We start from the raw sequence: 16,759 nt of genomic DNA on the forward strand, positions 1-16,759 counted from the left end.
TAATAATAATAATTAGCCCCAATAATAATACCCCATGCATGGTGCTCCCCTCTGCCCCCTAGTGTCTCCCTATAAGCATTGCGCTGGTTGATTGACATTTATTGACCTGATATTGATTTATTTTTCTCATTTTCTCTTCCTTTTGCCCCCCCGTCCCCCTTTCTTGCCCCCCCATTCCTCCTTGCAGGGTGCGGCGTTTGCAAGCGGCTGATGCCATCGTACCAGCAGGCTGCCACCAATCTGAAGGGCTCTTATGTGAGTTATTTAAGGAGATGAGGAATTTTATCTGTTTTATACGGCAGCGAAGCGAATGGCGCTGGAAGGAGTTCAAATGGGTCTCTCCGACGCCATAAATTCGCCTTTATGGGAGCGTTTATGTTGCCTTGTGCGGATGTGAGGCCCATTCATATCTGCTCCGGGGAGTTACGTGTCACAGACAAGGTGTTGGGGCGCAAACAGATCCACCTGTCGAACCCCATTAAAGGACTAGTGTTCACTACAACTCCCAGCATGCATAGCTAAGTGGGGTTTAGCTTGGCAATTGGTTACTATACTATCTTACTATTAATGGGTCAAACCAAATATCTCCTAAATACGGGGTGATCTGACTTGCCCTTTATTCCTGTCTGGAGTCTACGATCATGTGACAGGGCAGCCTGACCTTGTCCTTTCTACCCCTCACCCAGGAAGACATTTGCCCCCAGGGGCAGCTGGAAACCAAGAATGACCCCTAACCAATTCTGATTAGGGGAATAAGAGAATAAACAGAAACAATGTAACGCGGGGGGATAACTTTGCCTTTATTCGGCCTCCCAGTGTGTAAAGCAGTTATTAGTGATCTCCCCAATATTGTGCCCCCCCCCGGTGACGCTTCTTATTGGTGAATAAGCAGAATTGTATGACGGTTGGTCAACTCTGACCCTGTCCCTGGGAGGGTTGAGGGGGGAGGCACTAAAAGCCCATTATCCCCGAGGGGGTCCCCGCTTTTAAGCCGCTACTCGCTGATTGGTTTTGACAGGTCCTGGCAGGGATGAACATTCACCCCCCTGAGTTCGACCGGCTGAAGGAAGAGTACAGCGTGAAGGGCTACCCGACCGTGCTTTATTTCGAGTGAGTCTCCCATCAGTTTTGGGGTCACGGCACCCTGAAATACAGGCGCTGGGGGGGGGGCATCCTCTCTGAGTGATTTGGTATTTATGGGGCATCTCAGGGTTTATGTGCCGTTTATGTCCCTTTCTCGTTCCCAGCCGACTGACAGCCGTAATTACACACAAATATTTATTTTATTAATGACATAATTCCACTTTATATCTGTGCCTGGAAACAATGTCTGACGTTACAGCCAGGAAATGTCATTGGGTTTGGGGAATAAAGTTGCCCTGGAGCCGTTTCTTAGCCGTGGCTGCCTGGGGGTAATAGTCAAAATGCCCCATGATTCTGCCCCCCCCCCTGGATACTGCCCCCCCCGTACCGCTCCGTCCCCGGGTCTCGGGCAGACAATGACTTTTTGTTCTGTTTTATCAGGAAGGGGAAGTATATGTTCAACTTCGAGAAGTACGGAGCCTCCGCCCAGGACATCGCTGATTGGCTGAAAAAGTGAGTCCCGGGGCAATGGGGATACTGCAGGGCAATTGTACTGAGAGGGGTAGGGGGACAAGTGACTGTCCAGGTGGGAAGGGGTTAAACCAGGCCAAGCTGCACCCCTGACACCCCTTTGCCTTACTATACACACTGTCCCCCAGTTTCTGCCCCTTCCCCTGACACCCCCTTGCCTTACTATACACACTGTCCCCCAGTTACAGCCCCTTCCCCTGACACCCCCTTGCCTTACTATACACATTGCCCCCCCAGTTACAGCCCCTTCCCCTGACACCCCCTTGCCTTACTATACACACTGCCCCCCCCCCCCAGTTACTGCCCCTTCCCCTGACACCCCCTTGCCTTACTATACACACTGTCCCCCCGTTACAGCCCCTTCCCCTGACACCCCCTTGCCTTACTATACACATTGCTCCCCCCAGTTACAGCCCCTTCCCCTGACACCCCCTTGCCTTACTATACACACTGTCCCCCAGTTACAGCCCCTTCCCCTGACACCCCCTTGCCTTACTATACACATTGCCCCCCCCAGTTACAGCCCCTTCCCCTGACACCCCCTTGCCTTACTATACACATTGCTCCCCCCAGTTTACAGACCCTTCCCTGACACCCCTTGCCTTACTATACACACTGCCCCCCCCCCCCAGTTACAGCCCCTTCCCCTGACACCCCCTTGCCTTACTATACACACTGTCCCCCAGTTACAGCCCCTTCCCCTGACACCCCTTGCCTTACTATACACACTGTCCCCCCAGTTACAGCCCCTTCCCTGACACCCCTTGCCTTACTATACACACTTGTCCCCCAGTTACAGCCCCTTCCCCTGACACCCCCTTGCCTTACTATACACACTGTCCCCCAGTTACAGCCCCTCCCCTGACACCCCCTTGCCTTACTATACACACTGCCCCCCAGTTACAGCCCCTCCCCCTGACACCCCCTTGCCTTACTATACACACTGTGTTGCAGTTACAGTTGATTGAGTTGGCAGCCTCCCATGTATGGGGGTGTTGTTGATAGATATGTAAGGGGCCTTAGTTATACATGTGCGTGGGGGGGGCATACAATCGAATCAAACAAACTCTGGGCAAAGATGCTGCCAGGCTGAGATGTTGGGGCAGTTACTAATCCTATTGGAGATTAGGACGGGGTTAATTCCCGCACATTAAAGTGCAATGATTTGGATTATAGCAGCACTAAACCATCAGCCGATGCGCCACAGGGGGTAAATCTCTACTTGTAGCCCCCCCCAGACTGTCTGGTTTGTACCTTTATCCCCTGCTATCTGTACGGAGCGACCCTATAATCCCCCCGTGGGGCTAAAGGGTTGGATAAATCTCCGCTGATCCCTTTCCTACAACAAATTGTATTTTATCCACTGGCACTGAACTGCCCCGGTGCTACTGAGTCGCATCTTGGGGTGCACGTTGTGTTCTTGGGGTGCTGTTTGCTCTGGATGCGCCCGTTATTCTCCGCCGGCACAGATATTAATACCGAGGCCAAACTCCATCTTTGTTCTCTAATTTCAGCCCTCAGGCCCCCACCCCGGAGGCCCCCGAGGTCGCTTGGTCGGAGACGGACAACCCAGTTTACCACCTGACGGACGCAGATTTCGACCAGTTTTTGGCAGAACACCCCTCTGTGCTGGTCATGTTCTACGCCCCATGTAAGTGCCCCGGGTGGGGCATTGGCACCGCGACACATTGTAACAATCTTGTGCTTATCTGCCCCTCTATGTGCCCCCTGCAGTACCTGCCTGTCCTTTTCTGCACTGCTGGTTCTGACTTCTAACCCCTTTTACACTGGTCTGTTTATGGGCTGGCCTCTAGTACTTTGTGTCAGCAGTCAGAAACACCAGTGCAAGGTATAGTTGAACAGAAACAGGAGTTTATAGAGGATGAGTTGCAGTACCAGGTCTCGCCAGTATCCGCCAACGAGCAGTGTTTCCCATAGGGCTGCAGTAGAACAGCGCCCCCACTGGATTCGTGTGTGTAACATGGAATCTCTATTGACTAAAGCATCTCTGGTTCTAACCAGATGGGGGTCCCTAGAACAGTTTTATTTTTATGACATGCGTCCCCTTTAATGTCGGAGTCGCTTATCCCCCCGGGGGGGAGACTGACTGGAAGGAGAGATGTCTCTGTAAGAGAAAGTGACAGCTCCAGGTAATTGGCACAGAGAACATGTTGTGACCTACAGGCGGCTGTCACTGGCACCCAGGCATGTCACTGTAGTTATACTTGCCCTTTATGCTCGCTGAGCAGATAACCTCTGCCTGTCCTCATGTTTGAACCCTGCCTGCTAAAGGGTAACTAAGCCACTAGGAATATTAATATCGCTGGCGCCCCCGCCTGGCTGACTCCTTGTCTCTTCCCTGCAGGGTGCGGCCACTGTAAGAAGATGAAACCTGACTATGAGAAGGCGGCAGAGACCCTTCATGCCGAGAGTGTAAGAGCCCCGGGCACAGACTTAATTACCCCTGTCTCTAATACCCCCATAGGCACCTACCCCCCCACCTGTAATTACAGTCAAACCTCCGTTTTACATCCCCTGAGTTTTTTGCACAATTTTTCTGCCCCCCTGAAAAAATATAAAGTAGGGGTTCTCCTGTATTAGAGTGACCCTCTGGGGGAGGGGCCTCCTTGCCATTAACACCAGTTATCAACTCATTAGTGGGAGGGACTAAAACATTGATGGAAGCTTACAGGGGGAGGGGCAGGGGTGTGTGTAACAAGCAGTGGGTGGGACGAACGCTGATAGCTTGCAGGGGGTGTGTAACTCAAGCAGTGGGTGGGACTGGAACGCTGATAGCTTGCAGGGGGTGTGTAACTCAAGCAGTGGGTGGGACTGGAACACTGATAGCTTGCAGGGGGGGGTGTAACTGAAGCAGTGGGTGGGACTAGAATACTGATAGCTTGCAGGGGGAGGGGCAGGGGGTGTGTAACTGAAGCAGTGGGTGGGACTGGAACACTGATAGCTTGCAGGGGGAGGGGCAGGGGGGGGTGTAACTGAAGCAGTGGGTGGGACTAGAATACTGATAGCTTGCAGGGGGGGTGTAACTGAAGCAGTGGGTGGGACTAGAATACTGATAGCTTGCAGGGGGAGGGGCAGGGGGTGTAACTGAAGCAGTGGGTGGGACTAGAATACTGATAGCTTGCAGGGGGAGGGGCAGGGGGTGTAACTGAAGCAGTGGGTGGGACTAGAATACTGATAGCTTGCAGGGGGAGGGGCAGGGGTGTAACTGAAGCAGTGGGCGGGACTAGAATACTGATAGCTTGCAGGGGGAGGGGCAGGGGGTGTAACTGAAGCAGTGGGCGGGACTAGAATACTGATAGCTTGCAGGGGGGGGGTGTAACTGAAGCAGTGGGTGGGACTAGAATACTGATAGCTTGCAGGGGGAGGGGCAGGGGGTGTAACTGAAGCAGTGGGTGGGACTAGAATACTGATAGCTTGCAGGGGGGTGTAACTGAAGCAGTGGGTGGGACTAGAATACTGATAGCTTGCAGGGGGGGTGTAACTGAAGCAGTGGGTGGGACTAGAATACTGATAGCTTGCAGGGGGTGTAAGTCAAGCAGTGTTGGGGACTGGAACACTGATGGAAGCTTACAGGGGGAGGGGCAGGAAGACTGTAACTCAAGCAGTGGGTGGGACTAAAATATTGATAGCTTGCAGGGGGAGGGGCAGGGGGGGGTTATAACTAAAGCTGTGGGTGGGACTAGAATATTGATAGCTTGCAGGGGGAGGGGCAGGGGGGGTGTAACTCAAGCAATGGGTGAGACTAGAATTTACAATGGGGGGGGGCAGTGGGTGTACTAGAACCCTTTGATGCAGCTTACAGGGGTGGGGCGGGGGTTTATAACTCGAGCAGTGGGTGGGACCAAAATGCTGTGATGGTAGCTTTCAGTGGGAGGGGCAGGGAGCCGTGGGTGGGCCTAGAACACTGATGGCAGCTTACTGGGGGAGGGGCAGGGAGTCTGTAACTGGAGCAGTGGGTGGGCCTAGAACACTGATGGCAGTTTATATAAGTCTAGACTCCCTGTTTGACCATGGGTAAGAGAGCAGCCCGGGCGCAGGAGAAACAGCGAATCAGAGCTCTGTACTTGGGGGCAGCAGCAGTTCTCTCAATGCCATTGGTTAATAACAGGGCTTGTTACAGATCAGGCTTTTGAGTGTTTTGCTAATAATCTGCGGCTCAGAATAATAATATTCCATATTGGGGGGGTTGGGGGCTGAAGAAACAGTGAATGACCCCCCCGGGGATGCTCAAGGAGCTCTGGCTGATTGGCAATTCCTGGGCGCTGCCAAGTGGGGGCTGCTGGGATATTACAGGAAGAGCCTGAGTGCCTTGTTTATTGCAGCGAGAAGTGTTTACCATTAGGATTAATTAAACTTGTCATATTTAGGCAAACAGAGAAATATGCGCTTTTATTGGAAATATCATAATGGAATATTTTATCGGCTTCTATATTCGCTTTCCCACTCGCCGCCGCTGATGTATCGGCGCCCATAAATCACGCCGGCCGCGGGTTTAATAAGCGGAACGCGTCGGTGTCATTAGACCAGGGGCCCATTGGTTGCTACGGGTTGTGCTGCCGGGAATCCCAGGCCTCGGCTGTGAGGCGCCAATGCGAGTTCTCTATGTATGAAATTGACCAATGGGGTTCATAGTTTGCCTATGGGGGGGCATAGGGAAGAGTTTCGTCAAGGAGCCCCTTTGTAATTGGGGGACCAGAAAGATGTAACAGTCCCTAATTTTCAGGGCACAACAAGGACAGTGGGGGGGGGGGGGACATGAGGAACTTTTTGGGTCCCCATTGGCTGGTCCCATTGCAGGAGAGACCATTATCCCTACCCCTTAGAGGGGCCCTGCCGACTGAGTACTGTGGGGCCCAATGATTTCTTAATGGAGCCCTGTCCACAAAATCATAGATCCATTCTGTTTGTAACCGCCCTGTAGAACTGACATGGCCGTGCCATGTATGGGCCCAATTCTGCCCCCCTAATGAAAGCCACAGTGGGCCGCAGGTGGTTCTGCCCCCAGCTCCCCCCTTCCGGCAGTGCCCAGTACTACCCCCAGCTCCCCCCTCTCGGCAGTGCCCAGTACTACCCCAGCTCCCCCCTCCCGGCAGTGCCCAGTACTACCCCCAGCTCCCCCCTCTCGGCAGTGCTCCCCATTACGTGCCCAGTACTACCCCAGCTCCCCCCTCCCGGCAGTGCTCCCCATACGTGCCCAGTACTACCCCCAGCTCCCCCTCCCGGCAGTGCTCCCCCATACGTGCCCCAGTACTACCCCCAGCTCCCCCCTCCCGGCAGTGATCCCCCATACGTGCCCAGTACTACCCCCAGCTCCCCCCTCCGGCAGTGCTCCCCCATACGTGCCCAGTACTACCCCCAGCTCCCCCCTCCCGGCAGTGCTCCCCATACGTGCCCAGTACTACCACAGCTCCCCCTCCTGCAGTGCTCCCCCATACGTGCCCAGTACTTCCCACAGTTCCCCCCCATATGTGCCCGCTACTACCCACAGCTCCCCCCTCCCAGCAGTGCCCACTACTACCTACAGCTCCCCCCATACGTGCCCAGTACTTCCCGCGGCTCCCCCCATACGTGCCCAGTACTACCCGCAGCTCCGTGCCTTGGGCACAAGTAACATTGCAAAATACTGCATTAATATTTAGGGGTCCAAAGAGCTGACACTCTCTTCTCTGTTAGGGGGCCGGCGTATTGGCAGCAGTCGATTCTACGGTGCACAGAGCCGTGTCGGAGAAATTCAAAGTCACCGGATTCCCCACAGTGAAGTATTTTGAGAACGGCGAGGAGAAATACACGGTGCCGCATCTGCGCACGGAGCAGAAGATCGTGGAGTGGATGCACAAGTGAGTGGTACCGACTCTTACTGGGCCCGCCACTGCTGGTTCTGACTAATGTCTGTCTCTTACTGGGCCCCCCACTGCTGGTTCTGACTAATGTCTGTCTCTTACTGGGCCCCCCACTGCTGGTTCTGACTAATGTCTGTCTCTTACTGGGCCCCCCACTGCTGGTTCTGACTAATGTCTGTCTCTTACTGGGCCCCCCACTGCTGGTTCTGACTAATGTCTGTCTCTTACTGGGCCCGCCACTGCTGGTTCTGGCTAATGTCTGTCTCTTACTGGGCCCGCCACTGCTGGTTCTGGCTAATGTCTGTCTCTTACTGGGCCCCCCACTGCTGGTTCTGACTAATGTCTGTCTCTTACTGGGCCCGCCACTGCTGGTTCTGACTAATGTCTGTCTCTTACTGGGCCCGCCACTGCTGGTTCTGACTAATGTCTGTCTCTTACTGGGCCCGCCACTGCTGGTTCTGACTAATGTCTGTCTCTTACTGGGCCCCCCACTGCTGGTTCTGACTAATGTCTGTCTCTTACTGGGCCCGCCACTGCTGGTTCTGACTAATGTCTGTCTCTTACTGGGCCCCCCACTGCTGGTTCTGACTAATGTCTGTCTCTTACTGGGCCCCCCACTGCTGGTTCTGGCTAATGTCTGTCTCTTACTGGGCCCGCCACTGCTGGTTCTGGCTAATGTCTGTCTCTTACTGGGCCCGCCACTGCTGGTTCTGACTAATGTCTGTCTCTTACTGGGCCCGCCACTGCTGGTTCTGGCTAATGTCTGTCTCTTACTGGGCCCGCCACTGCTGGTTCTGGCTAATGTCTGTCTCTTACTGGGCCCGCCACTGCTGGTTCTGACTAATGTCTGTCTCTTACTGGGCCCGCCACTGCTGGTTCTGGCTAATGTCTGTCTCTTACTGGGCCCGCCACTGCTGGTTCTGGCTAATGTCTGTCTCTTACTGGGCCCGCCACTGCTGGTTCTGGCTAATGTCTGTCTCTTACTGGGCCCGCCACTGCTGGTTCTGACTAATGTCACTGACTCGCACGTGGTGTCATTAACATATCTGCGATAAAGGGAACAATTTAATGCCCCCCCCCCCCGGGGCAGTTATACTTGTACAGCACTTAAAGGTCCGGCCTCTTGTTGAACTACAACCCCCAGCAGTTGTCAGGATTTTGCAGAGAGTTGTAGTTCAGTCTCTGTATTACTCACAATTAAATGTTGTTGTCTCCGCAGCCCCGAGGCGCCGCCCCCCCCAGAGCTTTCCTGGGATGAGAAACCCTCCAGCGTTCTGCACCTCGTGGGGGACGAGTTCCGTGAAGCCCTGAAGAAGAAGAAACATTCACTGGTCATGTTCTATGCCCCCTGTGAGTACCCCCTTCTCTCTCCTGTGCCCCCCACCCAGCACCCTGCTTGCTCTCCCTGGGGTGCAGCCCCCATCCCCATGTTCCTATATATCCCTCATTTATTCTCTATTTCTCCAATGCATATCATTAGACTGAGCTGTCTCTATGGCGCTGGGCAGTCCGATTGGCACCAACCCCCCAATCACTCACTTCTTTAGGCACTAAATTGCCCAGTGGCCTGTGGGTCACATTCTGCTACTGCGGCACTTAGAGATGGCACCGTGCCCGCCGGATTAGTCTATAATTCACTTGATTTAACATCATTATGTAACGGAGTCAGATCCCTGTCTGCCAGCGCCATCCCCGACCCAATGGCTTCTGCCTCTAATTATCCTTATTCATATAGCGCCAACCTATCCTGCAGCGCTGTATAGAGATTAGCCATCTTTCCCACCTGCCCCAGTGAGCTTACAATCTAAGGTCCCGATCCCATTCCCATCAGCCCCTGCCCCAGTGAGCTTACAATCTAAGGTCCCTATCCCATTCCCATCAGCCCCTGCCCCAGTGAGCTTACAATCTAAGGTCCCTATCCCATTCCCATCAGCCCCTGCCCCAGTGAGCTTACAATCTAAGGTCCCTATCCCATTCCCATCAGCCCCTGCCCCAGTGAGCTTACAATCTAAGGTCCCTATCCCATTCCCATCAGTCCCTGCCCCAGTGAGCTTACAATCTAAGGTCCCTATCACATTCCCATCAGTCCCTGCCCCAGTGAGCTTACAATCTAAGGTCCCTATCACATTCCCATCAGCCCCTGCCCCAGTGAGCTTACAATCTAAGGTCCCTATCCCATTCCCATCAGCCCCTGCCCCAGTGAGCTTACAATCTAAGGTCCCTATCACATTCCCATCAGTCCCTGCCCCAGTGAGCTTACAATCTAAGGTCCCTATCCCATTCCCATCAGCCCCTGCCCCAGTGAGCTTACAATCTAAGGTCCCTATCCCATTCCCATCAGCCCCTGCCCCAGTGAGCTTACAATCTAAGGTCCCTATCCCATTCCCATCAGCCCCTGCCCCAGTGAGCTTACAATCTAAGGTCCCTATCACATTCCCATCAGCCCCTGCCCCAGTGAGCTTACAATCTAAGGTCCCTATCCCATTCCCATCAGTCCCTGCCCCAGTGAGCTTACAATCTAAGGTCCCTATCCCATTCCCATCAGCCCCTGCCCCAGTGAGCTTACAATCTAAGGTCCCCGTTACATTCACAACAATCCCGAGTGATTTACTGCCTGTGAGTAAATGGATCAGGGCCCCATAGAATATGCAGAAGTAGAACTGCAGGTACAATATCCCTTTAAACCTACAGTCGGTGGTTCTGGCTGTTCCTAATTATAGAAGAAGCGGTGCCCCCCCCCACGCTGTGGTTCTGTCCGTCCGTCTGCACCAGACTGGCCCGGAGTTCCCGGCTGTGTGGGTTCGGGCCGGCTGCGCGGCTGAGTACATCGGGGCTGAGTACATTGCTGCTGGGCAAAACTGTTATTTTCTGGCCAGAGAAAGAGAATTTTCTATAGTAAAGGAGGCACGTGCCCCCCCCTCTGTCTGCGCCCCAATAGGAACCCCGAGACATTCGGCCCTCGTTTCATCATTTTCAGCTTTTGTCTTTTGCAATTCTCTTTGTGTTGTTCCCGGCGCCGACCGCGCCACGGGTCCGACACCCCCTGGATCCCCCCCTCTCCGTGCCGCGTCCGACTTCAGATCATTATATACTTTCTCTTTCTTACTGAGCAGCCCCCCAAGTTGCTTTAAGCCCCGCGGTGTTCCATGTGCTCGGCCCACCTGGGGCCCATTAACCCATTCCTATCCAAGTGCAGGGCAAAAAGGAAATATTTTTGAGCTTTTTTCGGGTTTCTATATTTTTTATGCAATTTGGCATGTGGGGGGGGGGGTTCAGATCTTGACCGTTAATTTCCTGGGCAAATAAATGCGCCGAGAATCATCGCATATTTCCCCGTTTGCGTGGCGCTGGGGAACTGGCATCCCATAAAGGGTTAACTCCGCGTCGGCATTATCTGCAATTGGCCGCGGATAACAGAACAAATGGGATATCAAAGCTCAGAGGCGGCACATCTGCCGCGGGCTGTAAGGGAAGCAGATTACCAGCCGCTCCACAAAGCAGAGAGAAATGGCGAGTACAGGGGCGTCTGGAACCGGCTGCGGAGATTCCCCTGGGGCCCCCCTGCCCATGTCTGGGCCGCGCTCGGCTTTTGTGTAGTCATGTTTTGCCTTTAAACTGATTTGTAGCGGAATTAATGGGCCAATTCGGTCCCCGATCCAATGAAAAATCAAGCCTGTCCAATCGGCAGCTTCACAGTGTTTGGCCACATTAAAGGGGAACTAAACCCTGCGGCACAGCGCGGCTCAACCAAACGTTACTCAGCTGTTGCCGAACTACAAATCCCAGAATTAGTAACATATAATGGGGAGGCATGCTGGGAGCTGTAGTCCAGCAATATCAGGGTGCAATTGGAGTTGGGAGCAATAACCACAGTTTCCCAGCACTGAACAAGTCTGTCCCTTTATCCCCATGTCTGATTCCTGTGCCATATAATGACGGGAAAATGACATTATTATCTCTATATGTAAGGGACCTGGGAATCCGCATTCTCATTGGTCAGTTCTTCTGCATTTATAATGAGGTTTTTGCTCAGTAGGAGGCTCATTGGTGAATTTTCTTGCATCTATAATTACTTTTTTCTATAGCAAAACTAGGGCCGCAGTTATGTTTGGGTTTATGTCCCCTTTAACTGATTGGAGTGGGCAACGCGTATGGTTTCCGGTTTGACCCTGGTATGTTGCTGGCACCGCCTTATGCCCCTTTTGGAAACCGTGCAGGATGTCATTGTTGGCACCATGGCCTGCTGGGTAATATGCCCCCGCCGCTGGGTAGATTTGTGCTCTTCTTTTTCTTCTGATTCTGATCCGGAGCCAAATGATTGCAGCTATAGCTTGAGCTGGCACTGCCCGCTTTCACGTTGGCACTGCCCTCACTGCTTGGGTACAGTCTCTCTTCTACACACTGTCACCTCTAAGTGTCACTTCCCAGCAGAGAATCCATTATTGGGCTCTTGGAAACGGCTCGGCCCATCAGCGCCACCGAGCAATAAAGCTGAGAGCGGTTTCCGGGCTGATTAGTATTCCCCTCACTGCCGCCCGTGTTGGAAGGAACATTACTAAGTGCCACCTTTTCCTCCTGCTGATTCGGTGCCAGGTCCGGACTCAGGACAAGGTACCATGGGAGGTCCAGTTCACATGAAGAGATGCTGCTTTGGCACAACTCCCAGCATCCCTCCCGCAGCAGCAGTGGGTTTGGGACCCATTATCCAGAATGCTCGGGACCTGGCGTTTTCCGGATAAGGGATCTTTACATAATTTGGATCTCTGTACCTTAAGTCTACTAAAAGATTATTATAGCCCCCCTTCATAGTGTTTCTCCCCCCATGTGTATAAAGCAGGGGAAAGGGGCAGAATCGCCATCCGTAATTCTCATCCCTGTGCCGTTTCCGCCATTGCAAGTTCATTAACCCTTTTTGTCGGACCTCCCGGATCCAATGGCGCCTTCAGTCAGCACTTGCGTTGCATAAATCGCATTTCTTGCGCCTCCTGCTGCTCCAGCTTCTCCTTTTGTTCCCTGGTATTTTTTTCAATTAGCCGACAAGAGCCCGGCGCTCGCCGAGGAGCCGTTAGCAGCGTCGTTACATTTAATTGGTTGTGACATGAAAGCCGCACTCGCCTGTGAGTGATTCCTAATCCGGCGGCGCGGCCTCTATAGGCACAAGGGCCCCTGTCCCCCATGCGCTGAGGGAGGCCGACACCTGTGGCGCCGGCAGCACCGTGACATATTGCCGCGCTTTGTCTGTGACGGGGGCTCATCCCCATTAACCCCCTGTCTGCAGCCGACGGCTGGGAGCCCATTAGCCAATGAGTGTTGGGCCCTGGGCTAGTAATAAATAGGAACCCCTGTACCCCCTGCCAACTCCAATGCACTGACCCCTTAATTACTCCCCGAACCCCCTTTCCCTTCCCCTCTCTCCTTCTGTCTCTCATCCCCTCTCCTTTCCTTTTCTATTCCCCCCCCCAACTGTTTGGCCTTACTCCCCCCCATCCTCCCTCTTCTCCCCCCTTCTATATTTCCCCTCTCCCCCCATTTGTCTCTCTACTCCCCGAACCCCCTTTCCCTTCCCCTCTCTCCTTCTGTCTCTCATCCCCTCTCCTTTCCTTTTCTATTCCCCCCCCCAACTGTTTGGCCTTACTCCCCCCATCCCTCCCTCTTCTCCCCCCTTCTATATTTCCCCTCTCCCCCCATTTGTCTCTCTACTCCCCGAACCCCCTTTTCCCTTCCCCCCCCCCCCCCAACTGTTTGGCCTTACTCCCCCCCCATCCTCCCTCTTCTCCCCCCTTCTATATTTCCCCTCTCCCCCCATTTGTCTCTCTACTCCCGAACCCCCTTTCCCTTCCCTCTCTCCTTCTGTCTCTCATCCCCTCTCCTTTCCTTTTCTATTCCCCCCCCCAACTGTTGGCCTTACTCCCCCCCCATCCTCCCTCTTCTCCCCCTTCTATATTTCCCCCTCTCCCCCCATTTGTCTCTCTCTACTCCCCGAACCCCTTTCCCTTCCCCTCTCTCCTTCTGTCTCTCATCCCCTCTCCTTTCCTTTTCTATTCCCCCCCCCCCCAACTGTTTGGCCTTACTCCCCCCCATCCTCCTCTTCTCCCCCCTTCTATATTTCCCCTCTCCCCCCATTTGTCTCTCTACTCCCCGAACCCCCTTTCCCTTCTCCTTTCCTTTCTCTCATCCCCTCTTACTCTCCCTTTTGTAGGGCTAATAGTATGGCATCTCATTGTACAGCGCTGCAGAATATGTTGGCGCTTTATAAATACATAATAATAATAATTAGGTGCTTATTGTGTTGTCACTGTTCTGACTATGGCCGTTCATTCTCTCCCGGCGCAGGGTGCCCCCACTGTAAGAGCACAATCCCAGACTTCACAACAGCTGCTGATACCTTTAAGGAAGATAGAAAGGTAAGTGAATGGGGCTGAATTGCTGCAGTTCCTCCGGCCTATTGGCTGAATACAGCACCCACATGACCCAGGGGCAATAAGCAACCTGTAGGGTTAATATTGATACAGACTTTAGAACTGGGGTGCTTTCATGGAAAATGACTCGGGCACCCCGGGGTTCCCATGGGCCCCACACATAGGCGCCCCACAGACCAGGCAAATGGCCCCAGTTTTGTATCAGAGTGAACCCAACACACAAAGTGTCTCTGATTGGAGAATTTCTCTTTGTATATTAGGGACCCCAGAAACCCTGTCCCTTTATTTGACCCCCCCCCATATCACTGGCCATACAGCCCGTTAGTAGCCCATTGTAGTTTAACCCTCGCCCCCCCAGACCGGAATTGTTTGCTTTAAACAAAGTCGTCATTTTCTGCTCCTGGAATTGACTTTCCAGTGTTTGTTTTTCTCTTGCGCGCGGAACTAACGCAGATATTCGCCGCCACGTGAGATTTATTCCCCGTCGCTGTGTTTGCCCGCCGGCGGTTTGTTCCGATTGCTGCACGCTCGGCTTAACCGGTAATTGGCATTTACTAACAAGATGCCACTTTCAAACCAACAGAAAAAAACATGTTTAGTCTGATAGGAGAGGAACGAATCCGCGTAGATATCTCCCCGGTTAGCGAATGATACGGGAAATCCCCGGAATATTCAGTATTGGGCCGTATTCAGCGTCTCGGTGACTCCCACAGCGGTGCCATAAAGTGCCGCCCATAAGGTTTTGTTTTGTATTGCAGATTGCGTACGGCGCTGTGGACTGCACCAAAGAGAAAAACCAGGAGTTGTGTAAGCAGGAGGGGGTGGAAGGATTCCCGACCTACAACTGCTACAACTACGGAAAGTTCTCCGAGAAATACAGCGGGGAACGAACAGTAAGTCTGTGCTTGTCATTGGGGTGCCAGTGACGGCTAATATCCTTATCATGTACAGTAGGGGGTACATTATCCCTTATAATACATGAGTGATACTCAGAGTTCCCTGTATAACTCAGCCTGCAGCCTTGTGCCTTTATATGGGCACAGAACCCCTCAGTGACTGCTAATATCCTTATCATTTACAGTAGGGGGTACATTATCCCTTATAATACATGAGTGATACTCAGAGTTCCCTGTATAACTCAGCCTGCAGCCTTGTGCCTTTATATGGGCACAGAACCCCTCAGTGACTGCTAATATCCTTATCATTTACAGTAGGGGGTACATTATCCCTTATAATACATGAGTCATACTCAGAGTTCCCTGTATAACTCAGCCTGCAGCCTTGTGCCTTTATATGGGGGGCACAGAACCCCTCAGTGACTGCTAATATCCTTATCATGTACAGTAGGGGGTACATTATCCCTTATAATACATGAGTGATACTCAGAGTTCCCTGTATAACTCAGCCTGTAGCCTTGTGCCTTTATATGGGGGGCACAGAACCCCTCAGTGACTGCTAATATCCTTATCATTTACAGTAGGGGGTACATTATCCCTTATAATACATGAGTGATACTCAGAGTTCCCTGTATAACTCAGCCTGCAGCCTTGTGCCTTTATATGGGGGGCACAGAACCCCTCAGTGACTGCTAATATCCTTATCATTTACAGTAGGGGGTACATTACAGCAGTGGAACTTATTTGTTCATTTTCTTGCCTCCTCAGGAATCCGGATTTATTGGTTTTGTAAAGTCTCTCCGTGAGAAAGATCAGTCTAAACTGGGCAAGAAGAAGGATGAATTGTAACAGCGGCCATCTTGGCTCCACCCACTGCGCACTGTTAAATGTCTCCCAGCTTCCAGGTCCTGGAGACTGAACTGGTTTTCCCGCTAGCAGAACCGGCCTGACTCTCCCAGCCCTTTGCAGGGAATCGGGTATCAATCAAAGAAAATTAAAGAAAAAGTTGAAGAGGAATCAAACCACTGTTTTGTAGAATGTTCCGATGGTGATTTTGCGGGGAGGGCGGAGTATCCGCGGTTCCACGTGCGCATTGCTTCTATGCAACCCATTCCCGTACAGCGATCATTATTCTGCCGGCGTCAGAAAGGGGGGGTGGTGGCTTTTTGGTTGGGGGGGTTCATCAAGGTATAAATATGAATAATTGGATGTGGGGTATCTGGGGTCCCTGTCCTTTACTGATGCCGATATTAAGCCATCAATTGCCCTCACTTCCCCACTGCACACATAGGCAAGGCTGCTACCTACCCCTACCCACCTGTCCCCAATCCCTTAGTCTCTTCTGATTCCTGAAATGCCCTCCCTGGGGGCGATGGGGCATTTGTGTGTTGAATCCATTACGGGCAAAGCAACCCAGTTAAGCTCCTTTCCTCTCACAGAAGTGAATGCCAAGCTATAGGGGGCGCCGCTGAGCCCACAGACTGATGGACAATCTGGTTCTGGCACATTTTTGGATGGGGAATGTTCCGGGCATTTCCTCAGCTTGCAGGGCAGCCCCTACTCAATATCCGGGGGAGATATTTATCCTCAGATCTCTCCATTGACTCTATAATGTTACTTGTCATTCAATCCGACCACTAAGCCATCAAGATTACATCTTTAAAGGAGAAGTAAAACCTTAATTTAATCATAGGGCCCCTGCTCAGGCCCCACCCCTACAGTACAGTACAGGGGAGCAGGGCCTTGTGGGTGGAGAATGGGGTTTACTTCTCCTTTAAAGATCTGTGACAGGGATAAATACCTATCCTGTTCATGGTGTAGCCCCTGGGTACTTACCGGTTGTTACCCTGGGGGTATAAATATAACTCATGAACACAATTCTAAATATTTGGGGTACACTTGCCCCCAAGCATTGCCGTTTGTGGTTTCCTCTAGACACTGATGGGGCAGAAGGGGTTAAAATGCCATA

At 52.6% G+C, this 16,759-nt stretch overlaps 1 protein-coding gene across 1 annotated transcript in view; it reads left to right on the forward strand.

Moving 5' to 3' along the window:
* The window catches only part of pdia5 (protein disulfide isomerase family A member 5), a 29,926-nt gene extending 14,147 nt beyond the window's left edge, over positions 1-15,779 (forward strand). The window contains 10 exon segments of the mRNA NM_001017340.2: positions 188-255; positions 1,019-1,110; positions 1,525-1,596; positions 3,129-3,265; positions 3,980-4,047; positions 7,309-7,472; positions 8,695-8,825; positions 13,809-13,879; positions 14,653-14,787; positions 15,559-15,779. Of these exon segments, the coding sequence (NP_001017340.1) occupies positions 188-255; positions 1,019-1,110; positions 1,525-1,596; positions 3,129-3,265; positions 3,980-4,047; positions 7,309-7,472; positions 8,695-8,825; positions 13,809-13,879; positions 14,653-14,787; positions 15,559-15,639 (1,019 nt within the window). The 3' untranslated portion in view covers positions 15,640-15,779.
* Positions 15,780-16,759: the final 980 nt, after the last annotated feature.

Source organism: Xenopus tropicalis, chromosome 9, assembly GCF_000004195.4.
Source record: "Xenopus tropicalis strain Nigerian chromosome 9, UCB_Xtro_10.0, whole genome shotgun sequence".
NCBI lineage: Eukaryota > Metazoa > Chordata > Amphibia > Anura > Pipidae > Xenopus > Xenopus tropicalis.